Source organism: Leopardus geoffroyi, chromosome A3, assembly GCF_018350155.1.
Source record: "Leopardus geoffroyi isolate Oge1 chromosome A3, O.geoffroyi_Oge1_pat1.0, whole genome shotgun sequence".
In the NCBI taxonomy this organism is placed as follows: domain Eukaryota; kingdom Metazoa; phylum Chordata; class Mammalia; order Carnivora; family Felidae; genus Leopardus; species Leopardus geoffroyi.
Window position 1 is genome coordinate 72,489,287 of NC_059336.1, and position 26,529 is coordinate 72,515,815.

General features: G+C 38.4%; 1 protein-coding gene across 5 annotated transcripts in view; it reads right to left on the reverse strand.

Moving 5' to 3' along the window:
- The window catches only part of LOC123580778 (ankyrin repeat and SOCS box protein 3), a 113,581-nt gene that overhangs the window by 59,010 nt on the left and 28,042 nt on the right, over nt 1-26,529 (reverse strand). For 3 of the 5 annotated variants that reach the window (XM_045446041.1, XM_045446040.1, XM_045446042.1), the window contains exons 2-3: nt 20,979-21,187; nt 10,754-10,912 (exon numbers count right to left, since the gene is read on the reverse strand). In XM_045446041.1, coding sequence (XP_045301997.1) covers nt 10,754-10,912; nt 20,979-21,174 — 355 coding nt within the window. In that variant the 5' untranslated portion in view covers nt 21,175-21,187. Of the gene's footprint in view, nt 1-10,753; nt 10,913-20,978; nt 21,188-25,887; nt 26,009-26,529 lie in introns of all 5 variants that reach the window. The other 2 variants (XM_045446039.1, XM_045446038.1) reach the window with 1 other exon arrangement.

Here is a 26,529-nt window from a genome sequence, read left to right on the forward strand (position 1 = left end):
ATTGAAAGGGCACACTGTGTCTCAGGAAAAAAAATCTGATATAGAACAGATATGCAAAAATACTGTCACAAAAAAAAAAAAAAAAAAAGAAAATTAGGCTGGCCTCCAACCTCAACTCTAGAATATAACAGATTACTATTTTAAAACTTTTTAAAGAAAGTATGAACCAAGGATTATACATCTAATCAAACTGCTGTCCAAATACAAAATCATTATTCAATTATGAACATGTAAAACTCAAGGAGCATTATTTCCATGTGTCCTTTTAGAGGACCCTATTAAAGGAAGAATTTAGTTAGCCAAGTAGGGCTAGGAAAGCCATGGCAAAGTAATTGGTGATAAACTTCTAAGCTATTTAACTACAGAACTAAGAATAAAATTAAATGAAGGAATTAAGATACCATAACAGAACAGGATGTAAAGTGTCATTTCCACTAATATGCAAATATGATATTGAACTAACAAAACTTGGGAATCGAAGAGAGGAAAAAAAAGTTATATAGGGACAATATAAGGATAATGATTTCCTCATCTTTAAAAGTTAGAAGCTTAAATTTATCAAAATGACTAACACAGATTATATAAACAGATTTCATTGAACAAAGGTAAACATAAGAAAGATAATATCCTAGTTTCATAATTGGTTACTTAAGAATCAAAAAGATGCTGTCTTAAAACACAGAAGAGTATGAAAGTGAACAGAACATGAAATTAACATTTTTAAAATATGCCTTTTTGGTGAACACCATACTTTTGATCTGGGAAAACTCAAATTCACATTTTCAAGAACATGCCCTCAAGTAAAAATGCTTAAATTACAATCCCTGAAGAGGATAATTAATCTTTCTGTTGAAAAATCTAAGAACTCCAAAGATAACGTTTAATATGTACTAAATATACAAATTCTAAACCTCAAAATTGCTTGCACCTAAAAAATGATCCCTATCAATGATCAATGATTCATGAAAATACTAGTGAAAAGTGAAATATGTTGTGGTTTTTTCAATTCTGGAATATATCAGCGGAGTCAGGGTTAAAGATATGCCCGTGAGCTTAAAGTATGACACACTTCACAGTTAAATACTGAAATATGCAGCCTCACATAACACTATTTATAAAACACTTTATTCTTATTAGGCATTCCTGCTATGTTTAACATTGAAGGTTACACAGAATAAGCAGAGACAGAGAAGAACAAAAAATGGAAAACAATCAATCAAAAGCCAAAACTGCATGCTGTGCAGTTCCCATAAAACTTGTTCTGTGAAGTCACTTTGGATTGGATTTGAGCCTCCAATTCACCAGTGTTATTTTATACACAGCAAAATAAAAAGAAAACCTATGTACTATATAATTAGCTGGGTTTTCAGTTAGAATCTACTATATTTATGAATAAGGATATTCTTATTCCCAAAGCAGTTTGACAAATCTATCCTTAGAATATTTACTATATATGCATTTATGAGGCAAGAGAAAAGGGAGTGGGGAGAGAAGATAAGGGTAAAGAAAAGAAATTAAGGGAGCAGACTGTTGATAATATATAAACTTTAAACTGCATGTTAGCAAAAATGTTCAATGACAATTTTCACATGGAAAGATAAGGAGAAGCTTCCTGAATTTCCCCTTTATTGCGAGGTTTTCTCATTTCGATTCTTACTGCTATCAAACTGAAAAGCTCCCTTTTGAACTTATTTTTATAAAAATCATGGGGAGTTGTGTGTAGAGAAAATGTTCTCATTATAAACAGTGGAGGAGTAAATTTGCGCTCTACATTTAGTGTTCAGTTCAGTCATACTCGAACATCCCTGATGTCAATGACTTTTCCAGTCACCTCTCAAGTTTCTGTAGTTCTATATTCATTTCCTACCTCTTGATCCTCCAGGTTTATATTTATAACCTCTATCAACAGTCTAGGTGGTAACTGGGCCACCAGAACAGGTACTACAACATGCATGAGAATATAGCTTCCCTTGCAGCTAGAGGACAACATACTTCAAAGTTCCAGCAAAGAACAGCTTTGGAAGACAAACCTACAGATGGTAAAGGAAGCTACACCAGATGGGCAGTCCCTTCCTCACTTATGTTCAGGTGGTCCAGCCACTCTTCTTCAAATCAAAACATTATCATCTATAGTCTGTTGCAAATCTTGAAGTGTCCTACATTTTGTTTTAATGAAAGAATCTCTTCCATTATAGATTGAAACATGGATCACTACAGTTATTTGAAAAAGGTATATACAGGTAAGCAAAGCAGGTTGCTTAAGTTTATCATATTATTTATGGGGCAAGAAGACACTGGAGCACAGATCACCTAACTAAAAAGTCATATGTCCATTCTCTGACTAGTGTTTCTGCAAAAGTTAAAGCTATACCTTTCCTTTCTAAGAAAATACTCTTCCTTCCAAACAAGGACCTACTACAATTGACGCTGTACTTGAATACATAAAAGTACTGCCTATACTATATCTCCTCGGGGTTAACCTCCTGCTTAAGTCCAATTATTTTTTGTAGTAGACAATACAAAACATAATTAGGAGAGTCAGTTTGCAGCCAAATAAACTAAATAAAACCTGTTACTAAAAATAAGTGATTTGAAGTTATTAACTGGTTTGAATTATCCTAGCAACTGTTCTTTCATTAACATAAAAAATTACAAGTTAACTATATCCTAAGACAGAAATTACTAAAAACTCTGCATCTCTAATTTTCTCCAAATACTTATATAAGTAGGAACAATACTGAATTTCATAAACCAGGATCATTATATTTTGAAAGTGTAAACTAAATGACCAAACTAGCATTTCTCAAATAGTTCCATGGAACGCTAATGTTCTTTGAGATTTCACTAAGTGTTCCACAAAGAAAAAGAATATTATGGTCAAATACATTTCAAAATTCTGGGTTAAAGTTAAAACAACTGTTGTTTTATAACAGGCCTGAGAGAGATTTTCATTCACCCAACAAATTACTAACTGCCACCATATACCAAGCCTGATCTGGAAGTTACAACAGTGAACAAGATAAAAAAAAATGTCTGCTCTCATGGAGCATTCTTTCTAGTAAAGAGGACAATTAACAAAAAAGCAAATATATACAATAAATGCAGTCAGTGAGAAGAGCTATGAAAACACTAAGATAGGATGTCAGAGCACAGAAGATACTTCTCTCTGGATAGACACATTAAACTACAGAACAAATGTTTGTTTCTTTCTTTCTTTCTTTTTTTCCTACATGGAGTAATATAGTACATGGTATTTCCCAAGCACAGGTTGATCAGGAACACTTTTGTCAATGAACATCTATTAATAGCTCATCAAATCAATTAAGAAAGTGTTCTTCTAACCCATACGCAGACAATAGTAGGATCAAGACTCGAATACAGTTCTTCTGATCCTCAGTACAATGTTTTTATGTCTTCTTTATCTATGTAAAAGCAGATATAATAATAGTACATATCTTAGAGAATCATGGTAAAAATTAAATTAGCTAATTCATGTAACACACCTGACACAGGGTTTGGTATACAACACTCTGCTCAAAAAATCGTCCTCTTTTATCCCAACGTGATCTGTACTGCTTCCTTTTAATATTTTGAACACTTTACGTCTATCTCCTTTACAGGACTTAACTAATTTTGTTCACTCTTCTATATGGCAGATTTCTTTTTTTTTTTTTTTCATTTTCTTTTGATGTTTATTTATTTTTGAGAGAGAGACAAAATGTGAATGGGAGAGAGGCAGATAGAGAGAGGGGGAGACACAGAATCCAAAGCCTGGCCAGGCTCAGAGCTGTCAGCACAGAGTCGGAGATGGGGGCTCGAACTCAGGAAAGGCAAGATCATGACCTGAGCTGAAGTTGGACACTTACCCGACTGAACCACTCAAGTGCCCTTATATGGTAGATTTCTTACAGACAGCAACTCAAATAGAGACTGCACATGGCTAGGCCACAATGAAAGCTTACTATGTAGTTACATACACAATATCCATTAACTGTGCATGTGGAAAAAAAAAAAAAAACTATATAAAAAGCAATCTCCCCTCTAAGAAATCAAATGATATTACAGCAAGGCTTCCATGAAACATCTTTTTTTTTTTTTTTTTATTTAAAAAAAAAATTTTTTTTTAATGTTTATTTTTGAGACAGAGAGAGACAGAGCATGAGTGGGGGAGGGTCAGAAAGAGAGAGGGAGACACAGAATCCGAAACAGGCTCCAGGCTCTGCACTGTCAGCACAGAGCCCGACGCGGGGCTCGAACTCACGGACCGTGAGATCATGACCTGAGCCGAAGTCGGACGCTTAACCAACTGAGCCACCCAGGCGCCCCAAAACATCTTTATAATGATACATTTCACATATTGAAAACACTTTATCATAAATTAACAGTACCAGTAATGAGTCATATTCTTCCTAATAAGATACACTAAGATACCATTTCATGTCTTTGATATTCCTGCCAGGAATACATAACCAGAACGCAATCAAGAAAAAAACCTCAGACATCAGACAAAACATCAGACAAACCCAAAATGAAAAACACTGTGCAAAATGAATGACCTGAAATCTTCAAAAAATGTTTAAAAAAAAAAAAAAGAAAAGAAAAAAGTTAAAATTGTAAAAGAAAAACAGCGAAAAATCTGTTTCTAATTACAGGAGGCTAAAGAGACATAACAACTAAATTAAATAAGTGATCCTGGTGGGAGGAGTTAAGATGGCAGAGGTAGGAGGTAGGACCCTAAGCTTGTCTTGTCCCTTGAACACAGCTAGATAGTTATCAAATCATTCTGAACACCCAATAATAGGAGGTCTAAGAAAACAAAACCTGCAAGTAGAAAAGTGACCACGTTTTGGAAGGTAGGATATGCAGCCAGTTGACTTGGGGTTAGATATAATTGAGGGTATGGTGACGGGGAGGGAGCCTGCTTACAGAGGCTACTGCAAAGTATCATAAGCAGCACAGTGCATAATCTGAACTTTTAGAAGTCCGCTAGCTACCATGGGGGGGTGCCTGGCTTAAAGGTGCTAGGCTGGCGAGATCGGGTGGAGTCCCAGGAGTGACAGCATGGACTGAGGATCCCCTGGATCACCAGAAGGGTGGCACCAAGATGCTGCACTGTTCCCAGTCACTGGAGCATGGATTCCAGCTGAGGACAGCAAGCTAGGATGCTGACTTTCTGCTGCCTTCCATAAACTCCCAACCGCTGCAGATCATATGATCACCTTCTTTACACAGCAGACAAACAGGCAAAAGCACTGCAAGACCCTCCCCCCAGAGGAACAGCAAGGTTCCAAGCTCCGGGAGTCCCTAAAATGTGGAGTGTTTTAACTCAGTCATGCGCCAGAGATTTAAAAAACAAACAAACAAAAAAAACAAACAAAAACAAAAACTCGGACATAGGCAAGGTGAACACAGGGTTCTGACATAAACTGGGGACAAGAAGGGTGACTGACTGCTTTTCTGTGAGGATTCTGTGAAAACTAGGGGGGGTAGGAATTTTCAGCTCCAGGGCTATCAAGCGAGGCACTACCATATTCATCCAACCGATCAGCACTGAAAGCCTTCTGGGAGCAAAAACAGCGCCATCTACTGGAGGCCAGAGCCATTTACACCAAGCCCCAACCCCCTGAACCCTGCAGATGGATCTCCAAAGGGGGATGTTCACCTGAGAATCAGAGCAACAGGCCCCTCCCCCAGAAGACCAGGACAAACTAGCTCCTACCAAGTTTACTGATCATAGAGAGCTGCAAAGCCTCAGCTCTAGGGGAAATAGAATCCAGCTTCCTTTTTACTTTTATTCTCTAAATGTTTCTCTTTTTCCATTTCTTTTTTTTAGTCCTTTTTTAAATTTTTTATTAATTTTTATTTTTAAAGACTTGGTTTTTTTATTTCCATTTTATTTATTTATTTACTTGGATCTAGATTCTTTTTTTAATTTTTTTTTTAATGTTCATTTATTTTTGAGAGAGACAGAACATGTGAGTGAGGGAGAAGCAGAGAGAGGACACACAGAATCCCAAGGAGGCTCCACACTTCAGCAGAACCCAATAGAGGTCTTGAACTCATAAACTGTGAGAACACGACCTGAGCCCAAACCAAGAGTCTGACACTTAACCAACTGAGACACCCAGATACCCCTGGATCTAGATTCTTTTAGCAAGCAGACCAAACACACCCAGGAACTAGTTTTTTTGTTTGTTTGTTTGTTTTTGGGGGGGGGGGGTTGTTTTGTTTTTTGTTTGCTTGCTTCTTTCTTTTTTCTTCTTCTCTTTTCTGGACAAAAAGATGAGATGGAGAAATTTAACCCAAAAGAATGAACAAGAAGTATAGCTATAGGCCAACTATTTAATCAATACACATATAAGATGTCTAAACTACAATTTAAAACAACAATTATAAGGATACTAGCTAGGCTTGGGAAAAAAAACCATAGAAGGCACTAGAGAACCCTTTTCTGCAGAGATAAAAGAACTAAAATCTCATCAGGCCAAAATTAAAAATGCTATAACCAAGACACAAACCCAAAGAGAGGCCATAAAAATGAGGATGGACAAAGCAGAGGAGCAAATCAGTGATAGAAAAGATAAAATTATGGAAAATAACAAAGCTGAAAAGAGGGAAATAAATGAAAGGTAATGGATCACACAGGTAGACTTAGGGAACTCAGCAACTTATCAAAATAGAGTAACATTTGTATCATAGGGAGTCCCAGTAGGTGAGAGAGAAAAGGGGCAGGTTTACTCCAACAAATTATAGCTGAAAACTTCCCTAATCTGAGGAAGGACACAGATATCAAAATCCAAGAAGCACAGAGAACTCCCATTAAATTCAACAAAAGCTGACAATCGCCACGGCATATCATAGTTAAATTCACAAAATACACACACAAGGAAAGAATCCTGAAAGCAACAAGGGGGAATAAGTACTTAACTTACAAGGGAAGACAGACTGGGTTCACAGCAGATGTGTCCCCAGAAAGTTGGCAGGCCAGTAAGGAGTGGCAGGATATATTCAATGTGCTGAATGGGAAAAAAAAATGCAGCCAAGAAAGAATTCCTTATCCAGCAAGACTGTCATTCACACTACAAGGAGAGGTAAACAATTTCTCAGACAAAAACTAAAGGAGTTCATGACCACTAAAACCAGCCCTGCAAGAAATTTTAAGGGGAACTCGTTGAGTGGAGAAAAAAAAGACCAAAAGCAACAAGACTAGAAAGGACCGAAGATCATCACCAGAAACACCAACTCCACAGGCAATACAATGGCACTAAATTCATATCTTTCAATAATCACTCTGAATATAAATGGACTAAATACTCCAATCAAAAGACATAGGGTATCAGAATGGAAAAAATAAATAAAAAAAAAAAAAAAACAAGATCCATCTATATGCTGCCTACAAGAGACTCATTTTACACCTAAAGACCTGGAGATTGAAAGTAAGGGGACGGAGAACCACCTGTCATGCAAATGGATGCCAAAAAAAAGCCAGAGTAGCCATACTTATATCAGACAAACTAGATTTTAAGACTGTAACAAGAAATGAAGAAGGGCACTATATAATAATTGAGGGGTCTATTCACCCAGAAAAGCTAACAATTTTAAATATTTATGCCCCCAACTCGAAAGCACCCAAATATATAAATCAATTAGTGACAAACACAAAGAAACTTATCAATAATAATCTAATAGTAGGGGGTTTTAACACCCTATTTACAACAATGGACAGAATTCATCTAAGTAGAAAAATCAACAAGGAAACAACAGCTTCGAAAGATACACTGGACCTGATGGACTTAACAGTTATTCAAAACATCTCATCCAGAAGCAGCAGAATACATTTTTCTCAAGTGTACATGGAACATGCTCCAAAACAGATCACACAGTAGGCCACAAATCATCCCTCAAGAAGTACAAAAGGACTGAGATCAAACCATGCATATTTTCAACACTATGAAACTTGAAGTCAACCACAAGAAAAAATCTGGAAAGCCCCATGTATGTCTCTGTGCTGACAGCTCAGGGCCTGGAGCCTGTTTCAAATTCTGTGTCTTCCTCTCTGTCCCTCCCTCCTCTCATGCGCTGGCTCTCTCTCAAAATTAAATAAACATTAAAAAAAAATTTTTTTTAAGAAACATTATGCCTGTAATTTAATCTCAAAAGGTTCAGAAGAAATATATGGATAAATAGAAGAAATAAAATAATCAAGTAAAAAAGAACAAAAGAACACGATTTGGGTGAAAAGTATATGAGAATCCCTTGTACCGTGAAAACATTTCCATAAGTCTGAAAATATTAAAAAAAAAAAAAATACCTAAACACAAAAGGAATGGGTGACAATGTTTATAGCAGCACTCTCAACAATAGCCAAATTATGGAAAGAGCCTAAATGTCCATCAACTGATGAATGGATAAAGAAATTGTGGTTTATATACAAAATGGAATACTACGTGGCAATGAGAAAAAATGAAATATGGCCTTTTGTAGCAACGTGGATGGAACTGGAGAGTGTGATGCTAAGTGAAATAAGCCATACAGAGAAAGACAGATACCATATGGTTTCACTCTTATGTGGGTCCTGAGAAACTTAAGAGAAACCCATGGGGGAGGGGAAGGAAAAAAAAAAAAAAAAAGAGGTTAGAGTGGGAGAGAGCCAAAGCATAAGAAACTGTTAAAAACTGAGAACAAACTGAGGATTGATGGGGGATGGGAGGGAGGGGAGGGTGGGTGATGGGTATTGAGGAGGGCACCTTTTGGGATGAGCACTGGGTGTTGTATGGAAACCAATTTGACAATAAATTTCATATACTAAAAAAAAAAAAAAAAAGGAATGGGTGAAAAAAGGAAAAATGGAAAATAATCACATCAGAGATGTTCAATATCATTAGCAATCAGGAAAAGTTCAAATTAAAACCACAATGAGATGCCATTAAAAGCAAAAAAAAAAAAAAAAATGTCAGTACTAAGTGTCAGGAAGAATGTGTAGCAACTGAAGCTCTCAAACATTACTGGAGGGAATACAAACTGTATAGTCACTTTATAAGAAACTTCTGAATTGTTTTCCAAAGTTAAACATACACTTACCACATGATCCAACAATCCTAGGTATTAATTCAAGAAAAATTAAAACTTATATTAAACAAAACCTGCATGCAAATGTTTGTAGCAATTTATTCATAATCACCAAACACTGAAAACAACTCAAATGTCTATCAACTGGTAAATGGATAAACTGTGTTACATTTATATAATAGAATACTTCTTAGCAATAAAAAGGAATTACTGATAATGCAATATGTATGCATCTCAAAAGCATTATGCTAAGTTAAAGGTTATATGCTGCAAAATATATGTTATGTATATACATGTTATATATGACATTCTGCAAAAAAAGCAAAATACAGGGATGAAAATAGATCAGTGGTTGTTAAGGGTGAAGGGGAGTGGGGAGATTTATTAAAAATAGGTAGCCCAGGGCACCTGGGTGGCTCAGTAGTTGAGCATCTGACTTCAGCTCAGGTCATGATCTCACAGCTCGTGAGTTCTAGCCCTTCATCAGGCTCTGTGCTGACAGCTCAGAGCTGGAGCCTGCTTCGGATTCTGTGTCTCCCTCTCTCTGCCCCTCCCCACTCGGACTGTGTGTGTGTGTGTGTGTGTGTGTGTGTGTGTGTGTGTGTCTCCCCCCAAAATAAGTAAACATTAAAAAAATTAAAAGTAGGCAGCATGATGGAATTTGGTATGAGGGTGATGGGACTGTCCTGTTTCTTGACTATTATTGTCGTTACACATTATACATACATCAAAATCATAGATATGAGATGTACACATTTGATGCATACATCAAAACGCATAGAACTATACACTAAAAAGAATAAATTTTACTACATATAAATTTTAAGTATATATTATGCTTAAAAGGAATGAGCTACATTCATAGGCATCTCATTTTATTCTCAGACAAATAAAAACTAGATAGGTACTATTACTTTCATTTTATAAGCGGGGAAACAAAAGCATACAGTAAATAAATGAACTTACAAATTACATATGGTAGGACCAAAACTCTAGTCCAGATACACTGATTCTACACAAATGTTTTATTCTCTTAATTTTCTCATTTTCCACTAAACATTATGGCCTCAATGTACCTAACAACAAATAGGATCAAACAGGAAAAAAAGAGGATCAAAGGGAAGGAGGGAGGAAGAAAAGACAGGTAGTGAAGTGTGTCCGTTAGAATTTGAACTTTGTCTTACAAAATTAAAAACAGTCCATAATTGAAGAAGTCTGAATAGTGACTCATACAGGCAACAAATTAACTGTCATTAAAGGATTAGCTGGTGATTTCTTCCATAAAATCTTCTCAATTTCTTAACACAAACAAAAAGCAAAAGCAAACAAAATGTTCACAGGTAATCTTATAACTACTGCTACAATTTAAGCTATCTGTAGTATTCAGAACAATTTGAGAACAACGATGATGACAACTACAATACAGAAAAAATTTTACAACTTTAAATAAATACTTAAAGATATTCCCAGATGCTATCACCCAAGGATGGAAAAGAAGAGAGAAACCTTTAAAGATAACTTTTTGGTTTCAGAATGAAAGAGGTGGCAGTATAATGTTTGCCAAAGAACATACTGTAAGCACAACAGCTGGGGGGGGGGGGGGGGGGGGCGGGGATTAAGCGTAGTTCTTTTACCAAAAACAAAAAGCAAAAACTGCATCTGTACCAAAAATAGCATACTTCACCTAAAAACAGCGGCGTGTTTTCCTCTGAAGTAGTTGCGTTAGGATCTGCCCCAGCTTCTAAAAGAATGTGTACAATCTTCCAATGTCCTTGACTTGCAGCAAGATGCAAGGCACAAAAGCCCTCAAATGTCTTTGTCTTAATGTAGTTTTCAGATGAATCTACGTAAAAATAAAAATAAGAAAGTCAACTGCAAGGTACCACCACTATTTCTTGTGATTAAAAAGCAAAGATTCCAAGAAGAATTTAATGAAATATTAAATTGTAATTATAAATGGGAGGTCTCACTTTAAAACTCTCTAGAAAATCAAGAAAAAGTTCTACAGGGGTCACAGTGTGAACAGCTCCCTGGTATTCCTTACACACAAATTCTGTCCACAAACTCATCTTCTATTCTCTAATTTTTGGTGGGCAGGGAAGGGGAGTGGCAGGAGTTGAAAAATAACACAAAAGAAGATCTGAAGAGGATGCAGCACCAAAGATTTGCTTAAGCAGGATTTACTAAAATAATACTCAATTTGATTTTTTTTTTAATTTCTGAGTTTCCATGAGAGGAATGGTCTCATGTCAAGCATTACTTTCTTGTATTCAACTAATAAAATGAGGGTAGTTTAAAATACTCCTTTTCTGGGGTGCCTGGGTGGCTCAGTCAGTTAAGCGTCCAACTTCGGCTCAGGTCATGATCTTGCGGTCCGTGAGTTGGAGTCCTGCGTGGGGCTCTGTGCTGACAGCTCAGAGCCTGGAGCCTGCTTCAGATTCTGTGTCTCCCTCTCTCTCTGACCCTCCCCCATTCATGCTCTTTCTCTGTCTCAAAAATAAATAAACGTTAAAAAAATTTAAAATATTCCTTTTCTAACTTAAGACTACAGTGAAATACTCAAGATTGTATTTCTAAAATAATAAAATGTACTCCAAAGAAATCAAACAGTGGCATACAACTTCTACTTTAAGGTTTCTGAGGTTTATCTGTTATGAAAATCTCAAGGTTCTAGTAACATTAAAATTACATAAATAATGGCTACGTTAATTTTTGTGTAATTCCAAAGCAAAATGAACTATTGAAGTCACATGAAGTGACTTTAGAAAGTGACTTTCTGGGGCACCTGGGTGGCTCAGTCGGTTAAGCGTCTGATTCTTGGGTTTCAGCTCAGGTCACGATCTCATAGTTCGTGAGTTCAGGCCCCTCATCAGACTCTGTGCTGCCAGCACAGAGCCCGCTTCTGATCCTCTGTCCCCCTCTCTCTGTCCCCACCCCACACTCTCTCTCTCTTGCTCTCTCAAAAATAAACCGTAAATTTTTAAAATGAAAAAAATGTTTACAAGTCTCAAACTTTACAGATGCACAATTAAACTGCAAAATAGAGCAGTTATATTTTTAAAGCTCATATCACAAAAACAGTGTTTCCCAGATTAGTCAGAAACTGACCTTTATTCAGATATCCACAAAACTATGAAGTTAAGAGAAAAACTAGGAACACATACACATATATACATACACAGACAGCTTCTATTTTTTAAGTATTTATTTATTTATTTTGAGAGAGACACTGTGAGCAGGGGTAGGAGGGGTGCAGAGAGAAAGAGAGAGAGAAATCTCAAGCAGGCTCCACGCTGTCAGCACAGAATGTGATGTGGAGCTTGATCCCACGAACCATGATATCATGACTGAGCCAAAATCAAGAGTCGGATGCTGGGGCGCCTGGGTGGCGCAGTCGGTTGAGCGTCCGACTTCAGCCAGGTCACGATCTCGCGGTCCGTGAGTTCGAGCCCCACGTCGGGCTCTGGGCTGATGGCTCAGAGCCTGGAGCCTGTTTCCGATTCTGTGTCTCCCTCTCTCTCTCTGCCCCTCCCCCGTTCATGCTCTGTCTCTCTCTGTCCCAAAAATAAATAACCGTTGAAAAAAAAAAAAAAAAAAAGAGTCGGATGCTTAACAACTGTGCCACCTAGGTGCCCCACACAGACAGCTTCTAAATCTTTTTTTTTTTTTTTAACGTTTTTATTCATTTTTTTTTTTTTTAAGAGAGAGGGACAGAGGGCGAGCCGGAGAGGTGCAGACAGACAGGGAGCCACAGAATCTGAAGCAGGCTCCAGGCTCTGAGCTGTCAGCACAGCTGGAACCTACCAACTGGGAGATCATGACCTGAGCCAAAGTCAGTCACTTAACCAACTGAGCCATCCGGGTGCCAAAACACAGACAGCTTCTAAATGGGAAATCTCAATATTATAAAGATGTGCATTCCTCTCAAAATAATTAATAAATTTATTATAATTCTAATCAAAATGTGAGAAGACCTGTTGTGGTTTGGTTGGCTGCTTTTATTATACTTGATAAAGTGACTAAAGTTGATAGAGATGGAGAGGACAGGTAAGAATAACAAAGTTAGAAAAATAAAAAAAGCAAGTACTAAGAGGAGACTAGACTTACTACATACACTAAACCAGGTCTTAAAGTTAGAATAAGTAAAACAACGTGGTGATAATACAAAGGCAGAGAGGAGGGTGCCCATCAGGGAGAGGAGGAAGAGCCACAGAAGTAAAATGAGACTAAGAGATGATGGCTGAAAAGAAGCCGACCTAGGCCACTCTTGCATTAGATATACTGAGGAATATGTTTTGGAAAGAAGGAAGGATGTTCTCTTCCACTGAGAAAGAAGAGAGATACAACTTAATCATAGCCATTTAAAAAACTGTATAATACAAAGAGTGACACTTACTTAATGTATGCAATGAAAAAAAAAAAAAAACCAAACCAACCAGGTGGGTGCAGTCAGGGAATCTCAGGATAGAATGGAAACTGTGAGAAAAGCGTCTAATTGGATTACAAATGGATGACACTTCAGAAAATGGTTTTATGACCAGAAACTAACTGTAAGGCTAAAGACAAAAGGAAGTGTATATATACACTGTAGTCTGGTTGGTAAAGTTGTTTATCATAGGGGAAAGATGAACAATTCTGAAACCACTATCTATGTACAATAAGCTCAAATAAACAAAGGAATGGTAGATAACGACAGGTTTCTCACTATTGAAAAGGGAGGTTACAGATAAGCAAAGGAGGAAGGCTAGAATGAACCAAACGGTACTGGATTAGAATCCAGACATTAGCATGAACTCATATTTAGCTTTAATACAGAATACAGATGGGTGGATATTGAAATGCTTATAGGCATGTGTATACACATGGGTTATAATAAATATGTTTCCTAGCTCTTTGCTGAAAAGGCTTAAAAGCAGTGACACACCAGTAGCAACAAGCACAATCAGTGCCTAAATCTTGATTTTGAGAACTGTTCTCCAATAAAAGGAACCAGGGCTCCTAAGAAAATGGCTGATTCTAGGATGGGCACACAGAATATACAAAATGAGCCTGGACCATCTTCTAGGTAAAGAAAGTAAAAAAGTGCTCAAAAAACAAAACATGGGACATGCCAAAGAAACACAAAAGCCGATCTGAAAGAGCACTCAATGACGAAACCTAGAACAATCTGAGCAACAAAATAAATGTCATATTGGATTATAACCCAATGTATAAAATAAATATACACAAGTCCAGGCAGATATAAATGAATGAATAAATAAATGGGAAATAAGCAATATTCTAAGTATCAGATAAATCCAATAATCTATGTAAATACTCCCCCCCCCCCAACTCCAAGGAAGGGAGCTTAATTCCCACCTGAATGATTTGAGGGCCACCATTCGTGATTTGCACACACACCCATCTTATTATGAAAGGGAAAAAAATACTCCTGTGCAATTATCTATGAAGTAAAGAAAAGGCCCTTCTCATGCAGGATGAAAAATAGTGAAGTCAGTTAACTACTAAATTGAAATCTTAAAAGATTTCACCTATAGAAAAAAATAGATACATTTGAATAGTTTATCTCTAAAACCACTGGACCAGGAAAAACTTACATGGTGGAGCAAATGCAGTGGATTTGGAGTCAGAAGATTTAGGCTGTAATCCTGGCTCCACCAGTTCTCTATTGGATTACTCTTTGGGTAAATTACTCAAACTCTCTGCAGCAGTTTCCTTAGCAGTTTTCCTTAGCAGTTTCCTTAGCAGTAAAACAAGGATAAAACAGCTGGCCTGAACCCTCAAAGGGGTTCAACAGAATTACAAAATTTATGTACTGTCACAGTTGTTACAAATTAAGTCTCCAAAACACCATTTTCAGAAAGTTTTCAGGATCCAATATAAATTGGTTTTGGAAGTCTCAATGATAAACTGCCCTCCTTAATTGGTATCCAGGGACCAAGGGGACCTTACCTATCTGGTACTGGAATACCAACAACCATCCTCTCATTCTCATCCTTTCTTTTATAAGGATTCTTGGGAAAATGGCTCATAATACTGTTTTTAATGCCTTAACCTCTACTATTTCTCACTGGAGGGCAAAGCAGTCTCTGCTTCTATTCTACTCACTGAAAATTTAAATGTAAAGGCATTCAAGACTTCATAATGGGTAAACCCATAATGGGCACTTAGGTTCTGTAATGACAACTTGTGAGTTCTTTCTTGGCTGCACCTTGAGGATTGGGGCCATGTCAGCTGGACCAATGCCAGCCAGCTGACACCTGGGCAGCAATAACAAGAGTTGACTTTAACATTCTAGCAATGATACCACAACCCTATGATTCCTAACACAAAGTGTATTTTTACTTATAAATAAATAGTAAGCTTGCTTACTTGTTTAAGTGAGAAATGGTACACTTTTGTTTTCTAAGAAAGAAAGCAAAAACACATGGTTTTAATAAGCGTTAAATATTCATTAACATAGGTTAAATATTAAGATCAGAACCTTATCTCAACAACTGAGCCACAATCTGATGATGGCCAAACAAATTTAAGATGTGCCAATCACAAAGAGTGATGAATGTCCATTTCAGGTAGCTGAGAAAGTCAAGTACTTTGCACAATCATTATGCTTTACTTAGCAATTCTAAGAAAAGGTTGGGTATTAAGATAATTTCCACAACAAACATTTTCACCATGGGCAAAACTTTCAGACAACCCTTTAAGAGATTTCATCATGCATATAAGATGAAGGGAAAAAGTCAGTGGAAAGGAAGAGGTTTGAAGGCATTACAAAGACATGAGACACTATAAAAAATTAAGACTAGGAGAAAATATATGAAATAACTGAACCACACATAACAGCAAAGGATTAATGTCCAGAATACACAGACTTCTTTAAAGACAAAGTTTGCCTAGAACTTCCAAAGAGAAAGGCTACATGAGAATGAAATGAACATAGAGAAATGCAGACATAAAAGAAAGAAAGACCCAGAGTCCTGACGACATCGTTTTGAATAGGAGCATCTGGCAATGCCTGAAGGGACCTACCACTCAGACTTAACATTTACATAAGCACTATATGTCCCTTATTTGTTTTTGAAGTTTTTTTAATTTCTATTTAAATTCCAGTTAGTTAACATACAATGTAATATCCATTTTGGGTGTCCAATACAGTGATTCAATACTTACATACAACACCTGGTGCTCATAACAATATATTTCCATTCTTTGTGTAAACTAGTTTGAATTATTTCTTTCATTCATTACTGAAAAAGTTCTGATTAATATTATGGATAATTTAGCCGTGTCTATCAATATTTTAACTTTGCATATTTCTTGCACCAGCACTTTGACTTCTAAAACTCCATTCTATAGAAATATACACCCATGTCACAAAGTTACAATAGAAGGATGTTAACTGAAGCACCACTTATAAGAACCCATCAATAGGAGAATTATTAAATATATTACATCTATACTATTAAATACCATGCAACAGTTCTTTTACTCAGAGTGAAATCGGGAGCTATTGCAGAATTCTGAACAGAAGAGACAGACATTAGTCTTTGGTACACTAAGACTAGATTATGGTAGGATGAGGAAGAAGTAAGAGCAGAAACTGAGGTTAGGATGCTATTAGAGCAATCCAGGCAAAGAGATATGTGACTCAGACAAAGGTCTTAGTGGTTGTGAGGCAGTAAGAGTGATGTGAATTTGTGGATGTGTACACACACACACACACACACACACACACATAAAGATGTGCTGACTGGGTGAGGGATATAAGAAAAAGGAAGTAATTAAGGATGGCCCAGTTTCTGGCCTGAGTTGGAATGATGGAATGTTTCTAATCTTACAGATAAACAAACTGAAGAACCAAGAAGTTAAAAGACCTGTCCTTTTATCCTGCCAGGATAAAGTGGTGAAGTCAGCAGAGCCCAGGTCCATCTGAACACAACTCTTAATCACTATGCTATGGTGCCTATTTATCTAATGATCTTCAGCATCTATTATCATGCCCAATATGACAGCATGATATTTTTTTAACTAATAAAAAGTACTATGAATTAGCTCACATTTGCCAAATCAAAATATTTGTTGGTGATATGCTACAGTTAATTATAAGATTTTAAGTGATCTTTAGTCAGTAAATGGTTTACTACTGAATGGCATGTATAATTTCCACTGAAGATCATTATTGTCCTCCAAGATGTAAAGATTCATCTCAACATCTATTAAATGAACTTCCAAAAAGCAAAGAAGACAAGCAAATTTGTTATGTGTATTAACACTTCACACAGAAAGTTAAAATGAAAGGGGCGCCTGGGTCGCTCAGTCGGTTAAGCGTCAGACTTTGGCTCAGGTCAGATCTCATGGCTTGTTGAGCTCGGGCCCCACATCGGGCTCTGTGCTGACAGCTCAGAGCCTGGAGCCTGCTTCAGATTCTGTGTCTCCCTCTCTCTCTCTGTCCTTCCCCCACTTGCCCTCTGTCTCTTTCTCTCTCTCAAATATAAGTAAATATTAAAAAAAAAAAAGTTAAAGTGAAAAAAATACATACACACATTAAATTTCTAACTAATCCATGCTGCATTTGAATGGTCTTCTCCAACTTGAATGAGAAGATCATCTCTAATTTTTAGGCTATATTCTGGATCTAAACTGAAGCAACAGTAAAGCAAAACCTTTCTAAGCATCTAAGATGCTTCCATTCTTTTTGTGTAGGCTTAAGTACTTTCATACTTTAGTACACTAATAATAGGTATAGGTTTTTTGAAGTTTATTTATTTTGGGAGAGGGAGAGAGAGCAGGGGAGAAGCAGAGAGACAGAGAGAGAGAGAGAGAGAGAGAGACAGAGAGAGAGAGAGAGAGAATCCCAAGCAGGCTCCGTGCTGCCAGCACCAAGCTCCACGCAGGGCTCTATCTCACGAACCATGAAATCATGACTTGAGCTGAAATCAAGAATCGGCAGTCCCTTAAGCAACGGAACCATCCAGGTGTCCATAAAAGGTATGTTTATGAATCTCTGGCAGTTCACTAATATTAGAGGAAGTTCAAGGAGACAGAAATTATATAATAAAAGACACTTTTACGTGTACCAGCAGAGCTATAAAAGACCGGAGAATTATGAATTAAGTAAAACACAGGTACAGCAAAGTATAAAGAAAAACAAAAATGTCAAACTTGTTTTGGAAACTTTTAAGATTAACCCATAATACTAAGTTAACTGGTACAGATATAAAGATGTCACTGTCACCAATAAGCAGAAGAGACCTCACTTCACTTCTCAAGACTAAAAACATACGTTCTTCATCATCACACTTAGCCATATGCTAGCTAAGTAGTCAGCTACCATTCGTCACTGATCAATGTTCCTGAACTTGAATCTTCCAGGTAAGTTTACATTGTAATCTTTTTTAAAAGGCAGGGGATCTGAATAAAGTATGGACTTTAATTTACAAGAGGAGGAATGGGCCATAAGAAATATTGAGAGAGACAGACACAGCATGAGTGGGGAAGGGGCAGAGAGAGAGAGGGAGCACAGAATCCAAAGCAGGTTCCAGGCTCCCAGCTGTCAGCTCAGAGCCCAACGCAGGGCTGGAACTCACAAAGCAGGAGATCATGACCTGAGCTGAAGTCAGAGGCTTACTGGACTGAGCCACCCAGGAGCCCCTTATAAAACACTTTTATTTAAAGTGAAAAAAAAAAAAAAGAAAAGGGGCGCCTGGGTGGCGCAGTCGGTTAAGCATCCGACTTCAGCCAGGTCACGATCTCGCGGTCCGTGAGTTCGAGCCCCGCGTCGGGCTCTGGGCTGATGGCTCAGAGCCTGGAGCCTGTTTCCGATTCTGTGTCTCCCTCTCTCTCTGCCCCTCCCCCGTTCATGCTCTGTCTCTCTCTGTCCCCCAAAAAATAAATAAACGTTGAAAAAAAAAATAAATAAAATAAAGTGACCTATAGCTTTTCTGTCCCATTCTAGTTTTTAGTGAATCAAGTAATCAAATCTGATAGAATTTTGGACATTAGTTCCAACTATAGAGAACAACCGAATTCATGGCAGACAGCGACCAAAACTGTTTCGACCTCCTAAAATAAGTCATATAGCTGCTTCCTAGTCTCTGCACACTCTACTTCCTAATTCTGGTAAACTAGTTTTATCCAAAGTTTACTTCATAATAGTGAACTCTAATAAAAATACAGTGAGATAATTTTATTTGGCCATTTATATCAACTAGTCACATAGCTATGTGTGGCTATCTTAAGCTCCAAAAACATCACGCCTAAACAAGAAGTCATTAAAAATGAAAGGATATATGTATATGTATACCTACACACACACACACACACACACACACACACACACACACACCCCGGAAAATTACTCAGCCATCAAAAAGAATGAAATCTTGCTGTTTGCAACGACATGGATGGAGCTAGAGTATATTATGCTAAGTAAAATAAGCCAGTCAAAGCTAAACAAATACCATATGATTTCACTCATATATGGATTTTAAGAAACAAAACAGATGAGCATAAGGGAAGAGGAAAAAGGAGAGAAGGGGGCTGCCTGGTGGTTGTCAGTTAAGCATCAGAATCTTAATTTCAGCTCAGGTCATGATCTCACATTTCGTGAGATTGAGCCCCACATTGGGCTCTGCACTAACGGCATGGAGCATGCTTGGGATTTTCTCTCTCGCTCTCCCTCTCCCCTTCCCCCACTCATATTCCTGCTCTGTCTCTCTCTCAAAACAAATAAATAAACTTAAAAAAAAGAGCAGTTCTATATGTAGTAAATAATGTAGGGACACCTGAGTGGCTCAATCAGTTAAGCATGCAACTGTCAGTTTTGGGCTCAGGTCCTGATCTCTCAGCTTCGTGGGTTCAAGCTCCACACAGGCTGTGCTGGCAGTGCAGAGCCTGCTTGGGATTCTCTCTTTCTCTGCCCCTCCCCTACTCATGCTGTCTCTCAAAATAAATGGACTTAAAAAAAAAAAACGTACATCAAGCATCTAGTATAATGACCGTTACAAAGCAGTGCTCAATCACCATTATCTCCTCAACCCTACCCATCATCTCCTATCAGAATCTCTCATTTAGTCTCTTACTGAGTCCTACTCTCAGTAGTGAGCTGGCAAATGTGTCACTGGCTCTCAGGGGGGAAAAAAACCCAAATTTAAAGCTTTGGTTCATAGCACTGGTTGATTTCTCCCATGTAAATATTCCCACTTGGCTGATCTCAGGTTACAAGCATGAAGTCAATTCAACACAGAGTTGGAAAGAGATGTGCAGTAGCACATAGTTACTCTCTGTCCCATTACCCTGTTTTATTCTCTCTACAACACTTTTATGTTTTGAAATTATCTTGTTTAATTATTTAAGTATAGTCTGTCTCCCCTGACAGGAATATAAGCATCATAAAGGCAGGGACTTTGTCTATCCTGTTTTCTAGTGTGAACTCGGGGGGGGGGGGGGGGGGGGGGGGGGGGCAGTTAAAGTACTTGTAAAGATTCCCCAAATTAAGGAAACTGAACAATATTTAAAAAAAAAAAAAAGACTAACTCAACCAAAGCACAAACATCCTCAATTTCAGTAACACTGCTCCTTCTGTTTGGAAAAGGAAGAAAGAATAAACATGACTAGTAACTACCAAATCCTTAAAAGAGCAGACTATTCTTGCCATATCATCTAGCTCAAACAATAAAAATGGGTCAGGCACAGCAAGTTACATACAAGGGACAACATTTATAGATGTCCAGCTGGAATACCATACAGGCAATGGTGGCAATCTCACCATTCTTAATAATGCATAGCAGTTTTTTTATGGTCATAGAAAAGGAAAACAAATACCATGGTTGATAAGTCACATATTACCTTTTTTATGGTTTATTAATCCAGCTTGTAGGCCCAGCTCCCATACCTTGAATGTACTTTACCTGCATGAATTAACATCCGTAAACATTCTACAGAGTTGTGATAAGCTGCTTCATGAATTGGCATCCATCCCCTGTTATCAGCAACATCAACGCTACGTCCCTTTCTGAGCAGTTTTCTTAAGACTTTAACATTGCCTTCCCTGGCAGCAAGTCCAACCGTGGAGCATGTGTCAGAGTAAGCCTCTGTAAAATCCATTCCTTTGACCAGTCTATAAAACAAGGCAGAAAGAAAACACTATAGACAATAAAACAACACTGTACTCCTAGAGATTAGCAGATCGAAGCAGGCCTGTCCTGCAACTCTCACAGGACTGCAGAGGAAAAGCCTGAGGTGGAGAAAGAGACATGTCATGCCACATCTTCTACTAGAGTCTAGAGCAGGAAGCGTCTCTGGGAAATTAGGATTCCCTGGAATGTTCTTATTAAAGAAATCAAGGAAGTTTTAAGTGTTCTATCATTCCTTCTCTGGAAATGTCTGAGCATCTCCTTCCTGCAGGCCTCTGCTCCTGTTCATACCCCACCAAAATGCATTCACTGCAATTCTATAGATGAGGGAGCTAAAACACCTCCAGTTAACCCCAAATATGTACTCTATTACGTAGAGATGGCCATTTAACTAAAAATGCTTAGTCTCAAGACTTTGTAGCCCTCTCCAGTTTGTAGCCCTCTCCAGGAAAAAGCTAAACCCAAAAAAGGAATGAAGGAGATTTATTGAAAGGAACAAAGATAAGTAATAATTGTAGTTTTTCTGCTGGTCCTTTCCAAAAGGGGCTGAACATTCATATTCTCTTTCTTTGATAAAACAGTCCTACTTACAGAATATACTGGAACGAACAAGAGAGTCGAGCTTTCCTACATAAGTCCATAAAGTTCTTCACAGCATTAGTGACCTTTTCCTCATCATCTCCCTCCAAAGTTCATTCCACCTTCCCCTGGAGTCAATGTCCAGTATAGTTGTCAGTATATGACTCTCACAAAGACAGTTTCTGGTTAATCCCACTATGAGGCTAAGGTTCAGGATTCTCAGGGGAAGAGTTATCTCCCAAGGGGCAGTCCCTCTCAGTAAAACTTCTATCCCAGCCTTCCTTAGTTTCTTTAGTGATCTTAGGAGATGGTTCAGGACATGCCAACATGTCTAGTCCAATGCAGGTAGAAAACTTTCTAGAACTACATTCTAAATTATTTATCCAGAAAATGACAGTTTAAAAAGAGAAGTTAAAAAGAAAGCAGAGCATTTCCTGTAGGAAATTTAAATTTATCCATGGTCACATTTAAATATAAAGCTATAACTGCAGAACTTGACTCTATGGTGAGCCAAAGAGCTAGCATTAGCTATGGATTAATCTAATTAGATCAACTGATCCGTTCCTATGAAAGTGAGATAGATTTACTACAGAACATTTAATTATGCAGTTGACAGTTACTTACTGGGAACCAACTAGCTGATCAATAATGTAGAAGATATAAAGATAACACAGATTTATGTACAGTCTCAGAGAAATGATAAATACATGTGATTCAAAATAGAAGGAAATAAGTTCTCTAAGAGAAGTACAGATAAACAGCCACGGGTGGTCAAAGAAGGGAGAAACTTATGAGGGATGTGAGCTGGGTCCCAAAGTACAGGAAGGATCTGAAGAGCATTCTTAAGGAGAATGAAAGACACGATTATGTAAATGAACAAAAAAGGTGAGTAAGACACAGTAAATAAGGCAAACAGTTCACTTTGGAAAGAGGATTAGGTAAGCAAAGAATAGGAGGAAAATGAGCTTACGGAGTGTGAGAAATAGGCCCACTGACCCAATCAAAGTAGGGAAGCAGAGACTCAGGGGCAGTGAAGCAAGGCTTTAATCAACTTTCTTGCAAGAGGGAGTGTCTGATGGGCAGGCACAGTTGGGACAGTTACAGCAGGCAATTTATCTCTTAGCCTGAAGTCCCTCCCCCGATTCCTCATTGGCTGAGTACTACAGAGGTTACAGCCTTACCTGGGTGTCGTCTATGCCCATGTAAGGCAAAAGGTAGTCTGACTGGAACAAATGTACATTTCTTTAGGTAAGAACAGAGACTTCAGTTCTTTGGCAAGTGCTCATTGCAAAGCCCTCAAAAATAAGACCACAAAATGGAGAGGGGAAGAAGAACCAGGAAGTGAAGTATTTAAGAGTTTGACACTCCACAGGGTGGTCGAAGGGGAGGGGGGTGGTTAGTACCTATTTCCAATAGGTTATTAACCTATTGTTAACTAGACAGCACAGATTTAATTTGATATTTCTGAAAATGAATCATCTCACTTAATTCTCACAATCCCTCCTCTTCTAAGTTGATTCCATTTTCATTTAAAGGTTAATTTGGGCACAAGGCAGGACATTTGTTTTTTTTTAAGAGCAATCTTAAGCCTGAGGGGGTCTGCTGTGGTTGGCCTCCCAGCATTGTTCTAAAATATGTTTTGCTTTTGTTTTCAACCCAGGGACCTCAGGTCCTAACCTTTCCCTCTTTGCCTACTAATCCCATCTTTTCCTATCATATTCCCCTCTTCGAACACCTGACTCCTAACTGCCATTAGGAATTGGGAAAACAACTGCTTCCTGCTGAAAGGGGGCAATGACAGGAGTACAGCAGTCAGGGCAGGTTCAGAGCTCAATCCTGAGGTCCAAAATAATGGGAGCGTATTTGGGACGTCTGGGCTAGCAAAATTTTCTTATTTTTCTGGCATATGCAAAGCTTCTACAAATAACATACAAAAAGAAAAAATTTTTTTAAAGAAAAAAAAGAGTATTAGACCAACAAGCATTAATATTCCAAATGCAATGTCTCCTAGGGAGGAGGTCACACCATGTAAAGTAAAGATGCAACCGTAGTCATCCACAAGATCCCTAACCTGTCTGGTCATTTTCTTTTTTTTTTAATTTAACTATAGCTTTTCCTTCCTCTTCCATATTTATTTGAATCTTGTGATATTGTTGTTTAGAATAATTAAATATTTGAACTAATTTTTGGTTCTCAATTCTCAAATCTTCCTTTGGCCATCCAGTTTCCATAGGAACAACTCCATGAGGCATAATTAATTTTACCTCAAAGAAAGATTGATCTTCTATATCCAGATTACTATAAATTTAGGAAATTGTTTATCCCCCCTGGAGCTAGTAGCACTATAGTCCCTAATTCAGTCATAATGTCTCTTTCTAGCAAGGGAGTAGGGCTCTATGGCATTATCAAAAAATGTGGGGAAAAAAAGTCTCCCCATATGCACCCCGGGGGCTGAAAGAAAAATTTAGTCGTAAGTTTTCTTGAATTGTTACTCTGCGTTTGGATAGTTGGCTGGGAGTGGAAAAATCCAGTGTCAAGAAGGAAATCAACCAGATTTCCTTATATTTCTAGAGTTACCCAAGGCCCTGGGTTTCCAATAGACAGATGATTCAGGGGAGTCACCATGAAGAGCCCCAGGACCCATCCGTTCCTTTCAGGGACACTGGTTATCTGAGCTCTCGAATGTTGAGGTCCATGAGGGCATTCAGATTTTCCAGTGATTGTCTCCACACAAAGGGTATGGCTTACAGGGTTCTGACTTTGTCTACTCTGAGGACATTCTCATTTCCAGTGCCCTGAACAGCCAGATAAACAGCACTTGGTGCCAGGACCTTGGGAAGTCTGGTCTGACATAGTAAAAGTCAATCACTTGCTCCCATTGTCAGTTTTTACCAGGGACACCAGTGGGGGAATCTGAAGTAGATGGTTCAAGTGGGTGTTCTTCATTCCTTGACAATGAGGGTGTGAGGAGGAGCCAATGATGCTGAAGTCACCAAGGAGTATATAGAATCAGTTATGCAGACCTCACCCTTAGGTGGGGCAGAATCAGGAGGAGGGGAAGGGGAAGGCAGAAGAGGACAGGTGCTAGCAGAAGGCAGAGAATGATTCTGGTTGTCAGCTTGGACAGAGGAGCAGGTACCATGTTTGTTTGGGGTTTTTTTCCCCACCAAAGTGGAAATATGGAGTCTATGTCAGGCCTGAGAAGACAGGGAATTTCCTCAAAACAAAAGGAAGGAGTTTCAGCAGCTGCTTGGGATTATTCCTTAAAGTCTCCCTCCTGAGGCAGACTAACCACAGACAATTGGCTCTGATTATCAGTCATTAACCCAGGAAATGAATGAGGGAGAATGCCCCACATACATCTCCACCAGCAACCAGAGGAGGCCGGTTTAGACAATCATTAGTGTCCCATTAATAGACCTTTTTTTTTTTCCCTCATCTCCTAAGGAGTATTGAGGCCAGTATTACAAAAGATGAGTTTGTTTGTTTTTTCAACCTTGCAATATGAATTTCATTCCAATGGGTTAGAAGGCATTCCAAGGAGAGTCCTTGGGGACTGATGAAGATCCCAGGTTTCCTCAGTCTCAGCATAATCCCTTTCCTCCAGTGTACTAGAACTTTTATCATTTGCATAATGGACTAGGGCCTGATGGACCCAGTCCTCCTCTGAGCCAAAAAACAGATGGCCCTTTAACTGGGTCTTTAGTCCAAACAAAACAGCAGAATTTGATCATTTTATGCTTGTCCTTATTCCCTGTATCCCCTCTGTACTACAGTAGACTATCTGAGGGAATATGAAGAGACCCCACCTCTTTGTGGGTTTCTCTTCCCTTACCCCTAGGCCTAGAATTTTTGTTCCCCATCCTAGACCAGGCTAGTTCCTGCTCCTGAGTTTCCCTCGGGGCACCAAAGGCCCCTTAATGGAGGTTTCCTGTACTCTCCAGAACCAACTTTGTCCGTCTCCACCTGTTTTCTTTGCGGGAGAACTGAACCACAGATCTAGACTCCACATTCCCTTCATATCTAGAATATGTCTCAGTCACACACACTCAGCCTCTCACAAATTCCCATCCCCCAGGCAATACTTATAGTCCAATTATCCTACCTTGGTCTGTGCACAGAGTTACCAGGTTGCTGCGGTGCCTTTTACGCTTTCCCCAGGGTCACTTCTTCTATCTCCAAATGCAAAAATCTTGAGCTCCATGGATTCTACAGGGACCAGTGGCCTGTCCGTGGAAAGGGCACGCAAACCGGGGTAGGAGATGTCTCCTCTCTCGCAGGAGGACCTAGACCCCACGGGTAGAGGTGAATCCTGGGCAAGCCCCCAAATGTGAGAAATATGCCTGCTGACCCAATCAAAGGAGGGACCTGGAGACTCGGGGGGCACAGTGAAGTGAGGCTTTGATCAATGTTCTTGCAAGAGCAATATGGACAGGCACACTTGGGGCAGTTACAGCAGTCAATTTATCTCCTAAGGTGAAGTCCCTCCCATCATTCCTCATGGGCTGAGTACTACAGAGGTTATAGCCTTACCTGGATGTCACCTATGCCCAAGCAAGGCAAAAAGTAATCTGACTATTGTACTATATGCTAACTAACTTGGATGTAAGTTAAAAAAAAATAAATTAAAAAAGAAAAAAAAAAGATGTGGTAAATACATACAGTGGAATATCATTCAGCCACAAAAAAGGAAGGTATCTTGCCACTTGTGACAACATGGATAGACCTTGAGCACATTATGAAATAA